Below are 10,332 nucleotides of genomic sequence, written 5' to 3'. Positions count from 1 at the left end.
AAATAAATAAATAAAATATTGTGGACATGCAAGGCTCAGGTGAGCTTTCTTGCTTGACAATACTCTGTGTAAAGTGTCACATATTGTAGTTGGTAGGAGGTAACACCATCCAGGATTCCCAAGAGAAAGAATGGCCAGAAAGTTCATGTTTGAACCTCCAGACTCTTCTCCATGCATGTCTTCCTTTGGCTGGCTCTAATTTTTATCCTTTCTCTTAAAAAAAAGAGAAAGGAGAATTGTAATCATAAGTATACCACTTTCAGTGAGTTCTGTAAGCCATTGGAATTATCCCACTTGAGCACAGTTGTGGGAACCCTTGCATTACCCAGGCAGTCAGAAGTGAGGGTGACCCTGGGGAACCCCAAATTTGTGACTGTTGTCTGAAGTGAGGGCAATCTTGTGGAGACCATGCCCTTACCCTGTGAAGGTTGTTCTTACTTTGGGTAGTTGGTGTCAAAAGTCATTTGCAATAAGATATTCTGTATCTTAGGATGTTGTATTGCTTGGGATGGGAGGTAAGAGTAGGATGAAGCCCCAAAGCCCAAGCTCAAGACACAAAAGGGATTGCTCACCTGCTTTCAGAAATGCAAACCCTGCTAGTTGAAGGCCTGTGCTGGATGCTGAGGTGAGTATACAAAGTATGGAAGTAAGAGATGAAAAGGGCTGAATTGCTGTGCAGATAAAGGGGGAAGTTTGAGGTTGGAAAGGCAGGCAGGGACTATGGAGGAGAGACAAGGAAGCCAGAGAGGATGGGTGCTGGCCAGCGGAGAAAGAGTTTTAAAAACAAATAAAGAGGCTAAAAACAATTCCTAGACCAAAGAGTTCTGGCTAAAAAGGAAATGAAAAATGTGGACAATTGAGATGGAATTTTAAGTTGTTGGTGGTAGGTGTCCTAGAACTCTTTCAACACATTCTGTAGTAAAGCTGTGCAGCTACTGGTGCTTTTGTGTATGTTCTTTTATGAGAATGTGATATGGTACTGAGTTCTGACTCTGTTGTTGTTGTTGTTGTGAAGTAGATTGCCCGACCTTCCTTCCGAGGAGTGACTGGTGGGTTTGAACTTCCAGCCTTCTGATTAGCAGTCAAGTGCCTTAGGCACTACACTACCAGAGCTCCCAGTTCTGACTCTAGGGGGAAAAAAAAATCAAACTCACTGCCATCGAATCGATTCCGACTCATAGAGACCCCCTTTGGGTTTCCAAGATGGTGGTAAATCTTTAGAGAAATAGATTGCCCAGTCTTCCTTCCATGGAGTGGCTAGTGGGTTTGAACCGCCAACCTTCTGGATAGCAGTTAAATGGCTTAGGCACTCCTCCACCAGAGCTCCTAAGGGAATCTAAGGAAGTGGGATAAAAATAGAAATAATGTAAGTGGATGTGGGACACAGGAATATGTGTACTTGACATTTTGATTGCTTGAGCTTATTAGAGTTAGGTTTCAAGTAGGTTTTGAGCAGATCTCTTTGGACCCTAATTTGCTACATGCATCATGATTGAAATGCATAATGTGTGAAATTATCAATATTTATTTTCTTAGCCCCAATATTCTTTTGGGCTCTTAGTCATATTTCTGATGGTGAAGGTTAATACATAAGTCAGGCTTCATGTAAGCTATTTATATAGTTAATAACGTATATCTGGTAATTATTTAATTATATTAATGAATTAATATTTATATAATAGCCACTCCTTGGAAGGAAGGTTGGGCAATCCTACTTCCGTAGTGATACTGCCTCGGAAACCCAAGGAGGGGTCGCTATGAGTCGGGGCCGACTCGACAGCAAATAACAACAACAACAGAGTGTTTAATAGGAAAAATACATGTATATTAGAGTCATGTTTGTTGTATGTTGGCTATGTATCCCTTGGCATTGCTGAACCCATTTATTAGTTCAAGGAAACCTTTTTTTGTAGAACCCTTTAAATTTTTTTCGTAAACAGTATGTCATCCTCAAATAAGAACAATTTCATTTCTTCATTTCCAATCAGTATAATTTTTATTTCTTTTTCTTCCTTATTGAATTGGCTAGAACTAACGTCACTTTGTTTCTAGCTGTTATGTCTCTTAAGTCTCTTTCTTAAACTAAACTTTTACTTTAGAATGTTTTTTGATTTACAGAAAACTTGTGAAGATAGTAGTTTGTTAATATCTTACATAAGTCTAGGAGCTTAGGTGGCTCTGTGGTAAAAGTATACAGCTGCTAACGAAAAGGGTGGTGGTTTGAACCCACCAGCTGCTCCATTGGAGAAAGATGAAGCAGTCTGCTTCCATAAAGATTTAAAGCCTTGGAAACCCTATGGGACAGTTCTACTCTGTCTTACAGGGTCACTATGAATTGGAATCAACTTGATGGCAGTGGGTTTGGTTTTTATTTTGTTTTGGTCAGGTATGTCCTTCATTTTGAGTTTATCTGATATTCTTCTCATAGACTAAGGTTATGGGTTTTGGAGAAGAAGCCACAGAAATAAAATGCCATTCTCATCTCATCATATTAAGGGCACATGATATCAACATGACTTATTACTGCAGATGTTTGTCTTGACTGCTTGGCAAAGGTTGTGTTTGTCAGGTTTCTTCACTGTAAATTTCCCACTCCAGCAATGATAAAATTGGTTCCTGCCACTTGCTATCCATTTACTTAATTTCTCAATTTCTAACATTACTTAAAATCAAGAGAAATATATTAGAAAAAGTGATTGAATGGATTCCTTGATACTGATACCAGACAAAAAATATCTAGTTACAAGACCTCAAGTGAAACCCCCCTCACATTTTCATGTATTTTTCCATTAGCTTAATCTACCTGAATCTGCTTAGTAATTGTGAGGGTGAGTATGTTGTTGTTGTAGTTTGGTGCTGTCAAGTTGGTTCCAACTCATAGTGACTCTACGTACAACAGAATGGAACACTGCCTGGTTCTGTGCCATCCTTACAATCTTTGCTAAGTTTGAGGCTGTTGTTGCAGCTGCTTGTTGAGGGTCTTCCTTTTTTTTGCTGACTCTCTATCAAGCATGATGTCCTTCTCCAGGAACTGGTCCCTCCTGATAAGATGTACATGAGATAACGTCTTGCTACCCTCACTTGAGTATACTTAAGGCTAATGTTAAAGAACTTGGAAATTTTGTGTGAGATGCCAACATTTAATGTTCTTGGGATTTCCAAACAATTCACACAATTTCCTGTGAAGTTATAAAAGTGAATTAGGACCTTATTTTACAGAAATTAAAGCAGTTCTCTCATTGGTTACAATGCCTTATGTTATTTCCCTTCATACTCTCTTTATGACTTACAGTCTATCATGCTTGCCTATTTTGTGTATGGATGTGTTTTAGGACCTTAGGGAACCAGAACTGATACCCAAACCCCTGCAGAAGTGTTGGGTAAGCACTTCCCTCTTGGGAATGCCCCATGGCTGACAGCACTGCAAGCCAGTAAAAATCCCCCCAAGAGGAGAGACTCTGACTGGCCATGTGAACCAACAGTTCAGTGCTACCCTTCTCTCTTAAGTCAGTGCAAAGAGTGTCCAATCAAATGAGCTGTCCCCTTTTTCCCACTACATCATCCCTTTCCCTTTTCTTCTGCCAATATGGTTGAAGTACATTTTCCAGCGTTATAAAAGGGCTAAACAACAGAAGCATCTCTGCCTGTGATTTCTGAAGAGCAGAGGACAGGAAAATGTCATTAGCGAGATGAAAGGTTTGGTTTAAAGTGGCTAGGGTGAGGCTCAGCCCTGGAGGGCTTTTTAAGGGTCAAGGTGAGAGTGCTGAGCAGAGGGACATCCAGGGCACAGGAGGGGCACTGTTTAAAGAGAAAGTTTTGGGACAGCATTTATTAACTGCCATTTGCTCCTCCAACTCAAGAATAGGCATTTTCTTCCTAAACCCAAATTAACATTCCAACTCTGTTTTGATTTCCAATGTACCATTGTTGTTGTTACATGCCGTTGAGTCAGCCACGACTCATAGCGACCGCTCCTTCGGTTTCCGAGGCGGTATCACTATGGAAGTAGATTGCCCAACCTTCCTCGTACCATTGTTTGTTGTTGTTATGTGCCGTCGAGTCGACCCTGACTCATAGCGACCCCTCCTTGGGTTTCCGAGGCAGTATCACTACGGAAGTAGGATTGCCCAACCTTCCTTCCGAGGAGTGGCTGGTGGGTTTGAACCGCCAGCCTTCTGGTTAGCAGGCAAGTGTCTTAGACACTATGCTACCAGAGCTCCTCGTACCATAGAGCATCCTAAATCTGTTTGAAAATGGCAGCGTGAAGTCTAAGTACATACATTACCACAGATTTAAGTTTCAAGGATTTGAAGTGCACTCTTTTATTTGGGGCTCTCGCTCCCTGGCTGAGGTCAACTTCATGCATACTGTGATATGAGATAATAAAATAAAGAACCCAATAGGAAGGAATTGTTTATGGAGAGGAAAATCTTCCACAGAACATAATGCTCTTTGTCCTGTTGTGCTGGATGAAGAGGAAGGGGTGGTCTGCATTAAACCTTAGTGTCGTGCTTGCACATTTCGCCACTGCAACCACAGCAGTCACAGCTGCTGCTTTTGTTCCTTTCTCGTTGACTTCCACAAAGAACCTGCGCTCAAAATTGGACAGGGACAGGTTTCTCTTGGATGACATTCCAGAAAAGTCAGCTTCGGCTTTGTCAGAGGCATTGGTAATTCCCAAACTTCCAAGAACAGACTCCAGATTATAGTTTTCTTCCAACTTAAACCTGGGCAGGAAGATCTCTACATCTTCTCTGTCCATAACACTTAGCTTTGTCCAGGAAGTGAAGTCGTCATACGAGAGTGCATTTTCTACCTGTAAGAAAAAGGACAAGAGTCCTAGGACCCCAATGTAGTAGTCTGGCCACTCAGGCATACCTGCTTCCTCTCCTAACTACCTTGGATGTTTTTTATATCCACTCAAGGAGCATTAGTCTGCTAAGCAAAAGGTCAGCAGTTCAAAACCACCAGCTGGTCTGTGTGAGAAAGTGGTGGCAGTCTGCTTTTGTAAAGATTTACAGCCTTGGAAACCCTATGGTCCAGTTCTACTGCATCCTGATGTTAATGGGTTTGTATCCACTTCGCTAGTTAAGGATGACGGTCAAAACTGATTTCAAATTCTTTACTAATTAGAAATTGGTTGTATTTTTATGTACCATTGGTTACTCTGAATCTAACCATGTATAGCTTTATCATTGACACTGTAGTCTCTCATCTTATTGGCAAAGAATTGAACCTTCATCTTTGATCCTATCAGCAGTTTTGGACCTGACATTTCAGTAATTTTGAAGTACTAGGAGGTTTTATTCTTGGTATTTTCCCTTCCATCTCAAGATGAAAATGAAATTTGGTTCAATATTTGGTGCTGTAATAAAATGGCCAAAGTAATTTGCACAAATAGGGAGCTAATGGAGTACTACTGGATTTTCAGAAAAAGAGCAACTAGCCTTTATGGAGAATTAAATCCAGAAAGCATTTCCATGGAAGGTAGATCTCAGGAGTCTCACATTCCATCTATTTACATGCATATTCTTTATTGGGAGGCCAAACTGTTTTGAATAAGACATGCTTTTGGGGTGTCTTTGAACTCTGTCTTATCAGCCTGTGAGGTACAACAAGAAATGCCCATTGGATCATGAAGGTTTTCTGATAATCTCTAATTATCAGAGCTCTGGGGCCACAGGAAGACATGCTAGAGGAAGCAGAAGGCAGTGCAGTGCCCCAGGGTGTTGTATAAACTTCCTGTGCTAATGGAAATCTGTATCTGGGATTCTGACCAATGGGAGAGGTCTGAAATTTCTGGGGTGTGTTAGGAGAATCAGAGAGAGGAGCTGATCTGCCAGAGAAAGGGGTAGGGCAGATCACATGAGCAAGTCCACAGACAGGCAGCCTTGAGCTGGGGATGGGAGGGTCCACAGCATTTAAAAAATAAGCAAAGAAGGAACACAGCCTCCTTCTAAAAAGTTCCCAAGATGTAGCCTCACCAGTTATCAGTTAAAAGCACCCCCTACCTGCTTTCCCTAAAATGTGCTATTTGGTGTGTGGGTGGTGTGTGTGGTAGTGGGATTCTGGGGCACTGTTTATGACCTTTCCCAAACTGGGCCAACTTCCAAGGGCAAAGCTGGGTAAGTGAGAAGCCCACATGACCCACACTGTTGTTCCCATGCCAGAAGGTGCAGTGCAGAAGCCTGCTTACCAGAAATTCTTCTATGGATGGGCTGGTACCTTCCTTACGTGAAAAAGGTCACCACCAATACCATTACCAGTTACCATACAGTTGACTGCAACTCCTGGCAAACCCATGTGTGTCAGAGTAGAACTGTGCTCCATAGGGATTTTTTTTTTTTTTTTTTTTGCTTTTTTAAAAAATTTTTATTGTGATTTGGGTGAAAGTTTACAGAGCAAATTCGTTCTCCACATAGCAGTTCATACACATTTTGTTTCATGATATTGACTGCAATCCCCACAATGTATCAGCTTTCTTCCCATTTCCTCCCTCTGGTTACCTTTTCTGTGTCCTTCTTTCCTGTGCATTCCTGCCCCCCCGAGCTATCTCCCTGTGCAAATACTGCCATTCTGTACTCCCATGATTGATTGTTCTAAGAAGTGTATCTAGCTGGTGTATATGTTCACCCTATGTGCCTATGTTTGGCTTGAAGCCAGGAGAGTGAGTTCAACTCCAGCCCTGGAGGGTAACTAGGGGCCATAGTCTCAGGGGTTTCACCAGGCTCTATCAGACCAGTAAGCCTGGTCTTTTTTTTATGATTTTGAGTTTTGTTCCACATGGCTCTCCCACTCTGTCCAGGACCTCCTGAACTGATCCCTTTCCAAATGGTTGACAATGGCAGCCAGACACCATCTAGTTCTTCTGTCTCAAAGCCATATAGGCTGTAGTTCACATGGTTCACTAGTCCCCCAGACTAACTGTTTCCACGCATCTTTAGTTATCTTCATTCTTCTTCGCTCCAGATGAGGCGAGACCAATTGTTGCATCTAGATGGCCACTTGCAAGCTTTTAAGACCAGCCATTACTCACCGAAGTAGGATGTAGAACAATGTTTTTATGTAGTATCTTATACCAATGGAGCTTGATATTCTCTACAACATGATCCTGAGCCCGTGGATCCAGTGACTCACTCCCTCAGTGTGTTTGGCTGTGACTAAGAAGTTACCATAACTTTGCCCCATTAGCTATATTATATATATGAATATTCTAAGAGCACACACAAATATGTGTGTAGAAATATGATCTGCCAAACTTATATGTGGCCATGGGTGTATTTCCTTTTGCCTAAACATACCTGATCATTTAGCCTGTCTACCTATATATCCTCCAATACATTAATGTTTGTTATTACTGATAATGCAGTATTGTGTATGTAAAAGTGTTTATCTTTGCTGTCTATACCTCTTGTGCACCTCTCTGTGCCTTCCTTTTCCTTAGTGTTATTGTGTTGATCTCTCAATTTAGTATATTGCCTTCTCCTTCACTCAAATCAATACTTGTCTCTACCTATTTAGCAATTTTCCCTCCACTCTCATCCCATCCCTGGTAACCAAGAAAGAAAGTTTCCTTCCATGTAGTGCCTAAGGCATTTGACTATTAACCAGAAGGCTGGCGGTTCAAACCTACCAGACACTCCACGGAAGGAAGACTGGGCAATCTACTTCCATAGAGATTTACTGCCTCAAAAGCCCAAAGTGGGTTGCTATGACTCAATGGCTATGAGTTTGGTTTTTTGGTTTAGATTTTTTACAGTGGTGAATTAATATATTTGTCTTTCTGTGATTGACTTGATTTGACTTGATGGTCTGTGATTTCACTCAGCATAATGTCCCCCAAGTTCATCCATGTTATGCAGTGTTTCATGGATTGTACTGTTGTGCCCAGGTTATGAAGGAGTAGTTCGGGGTGAATAAATTGCCAACATGCGACAATGCAAAAAGCAATAGGAAAGTTTATTAGCTAACTTAAGTTAGGGTCCTTGCTTTCACCCTCGCAGTGGGTTGAGCAAAAGACCCCGTGCTCTTACATTAAGGGATATTTATAGAGAAACATAGAGTAGATAATTTGGTTTTTATGATAGGGGTTTGGGAATTTGGGGCAGGTTGGAATTCCCCTGGTTTCAAAGGTGAGTGAGAGATTTCTTGGGGCCCGGCAGATCTCTTTGATATGTGCATATTCTCTGTGAAACCCGGATCTCTTTGATATGTGCATATTCTCTGCGGAAACCCCGGGGGTGAAAGCCCTCCTAGTCTTCAAAGGTGGGTGAGAGGCTTCTTGGAGTCAAGCAGATTTCTGATAAAAGGCTCTGAGGTATGGGATATTTACTACAGGTATTAGGGCTCAGCATGGGACTTGTCAATCTACCTGGAGGCATTAGGGCTCAGCATGGGACGTGTCAATCTACCTGGAGGCATTAGGGCTCAGCATGGGACGTGTCAATCTCCATACTAAAGGCTTCTGGTTAAGAGACCTTTCAGGCTTTACAGTACATTATTCTTTAGTGTTGCACAGTATTCCATTGCGTGTATGTTACCATAGTTTGGATATCTATTCCTCAGTTGACAGGCAGTTACATTGTCCATCTCTTTGCTATTGTGAAAGAACATGCAATGAACATGAGTGTGCATATTCCACAGGGTTTTAAATGGCTGATTTTTTGGAAGCAGACTGCCAGGCTTTTCTTCTATGGCAACTTCGGGTGGACTTGATCCTCCAACCTTGAGGTTAGCAGCTGAGTGCATTACTGCTTGCACCAACCAGAGACTCCCGTCTTACAATAGTAAGAGAAATATCAATCTCCTAAGGAGGGGTTTTCCTCATTATCCTCCACCTTAAGTGAAACTACTCGTTATTTTGAATAACTATTTATACCACCCAGGATCATGAATAAAGGTTGTATTGTTGTTGTTAGGTGCCATGGAGTCAACTCTGACTCATAGCAACCCTTTTTACAACAGAACAAAAGACGGCTTGGTCGTGTGCCGTCCTCACAATCCTTGCTATATTTGAGCCACTGTGTCAATTCATATTGTTGAGGGTCTCCCCCTTTTTTGCCGACCTTCCACTTTACCAAACATGAATAAAAGTAGATTTAAAATATAAATGGTCTAATTTTAGGAAAAGAGGATTAATTAATTCACCAAATATTGATTTAAAAAAAAACAACAATTCATTTCTTGTGCCAAGCCCTCAGTTTCCAATGAGGGATAGCCATGTTGGGCAAGGCAGGCACTACAGCTGCCTCACAGATGTTATCACAGAGCAGGATGAGAATTAAGTGTGGGAGTGGGTTAAAATCAGTTAGGGGTCAGCATGGCCTTCCTGTCTTTAAGCTGAGACACACAAAACAAATACAAACAAGCAGCTATAAGATACTTTCTTGCTTTTATGGATGGAGTGAAAATAGCCCAGAGAAATCCCTGAAGTGGGAGGAGAGATAACTTCTTAGGAGGGGAAAAAAGGATACAGTAAATCCCTGTTTAAAGCCCAGCTGTGTTTACAGTCAGCAAGGTGAGTATAGAACATAACTAGGTTGCAGGAATTTCTCTCTTTTACATTATGCAACTAGAAACAAACAGCTCTGCCTTAATATCAACAACTTAGTTTTGTTTCATTTTGTCTTTCCATGCTGACTGCAAGCAGCTTTTTGGTCAAAATAAGAGCTATCTTCTTGAGCAGTGGAATACACTGTTTTTTGGGCCTCCCTTTCCACAACTCCCACCTCTATTCAGGCCCAGATCCCTCCTCCTCCATGCCCAGCCCAACCTTTGTGCCATGTCAAATCGTCCTCTGAGCCACAGCTGCATTGGATTCTACAGTAAACAACTGTTGCTATTGTTAGGTGCCACTGAATTGATTAAGTTTCATAGTGAACTCCTGACAGAGTAGAACTGCCCTGAAGGGTTTTCTAGCCTATAATCTTTATGCTTGTGCAAAAAGGGCAAGGAGGCCACATGTTCTGACCTCCTCTCATCCCACAAGATGAAGACAGAATCACCATCAATAGCCCAAGGCCTATTACTGGGAGGCCAGACATGCTGCCTCCCTCCAGCCCTCTCACCAACTGTTCCTCCCAAAGCACCACCACCTCTCTCCTGGGTTGGATAATTCATTGCAGTGGCCACACAGAACTCACAGATTATGAGGTTTATTAGGGAAGCACCAGGTTACAATTCAAGTTCAGGAAAAACGCTCAGTCTCTCTCCCAGCCCACCGTCTCTCAGCCAAGTCTCTCACAGTCTCTTCCCCAGCAGTACATGCCCCTCGGTGTCTCACTCAGCAATGCGTGTCTCTTGCATCTCTTTCCCAGCAGCACGTATCTCTTT

The 10,332-nt window shown here is 42.0% G+C and overlaps 1 protein-coding gene across 1 annotated transcript in view; it reads right to left on the bottom strand.

Moving 5' to 3' along the window:
• Nucleotides 1–4,414: 4,414 nt before the first annotated feature.
• Nucleotides 4,415–10,332, bottom strand: part of LOC103192389 (serpin B6-like) — a 25,220-nt gene continuing 19,302 nt past the window's right edge. The window contains exon 7 of the mRNA XM_007935371.2: nucleotides 4,415–4,816. Within this exon, the coding sequence (XP_007933562.1) occupies nucleotides 4,415–4,816 (402 nt within the window). The remainder of the gene's footprint in view (nucleotides 4,817–10,332) is intronic.

This window comes from Orycteropus afer, unplaced genomic scaffold (genome assembly GCF_000298275.1).
Source record: "Orycteropus afer afer isolate SDZICR_OR568_19922 unplaced genomic scaffold, OryAfe1.0 scaffold00027, whole genome shotgun sequence".
Classification (NCBI taxonomy): domain Eukaryota; kingdom Metazoa; phylum Chordata; class Mammalia; order Tubulidentata; family Orycteropodidae; genus Orycteropus; species Orycteropus afer.
The sequence above is the reverse complement of the archived record's forward strand: the minus strand, read 5'-3'. Positions and strand labels throughout refer to the sequence as shown.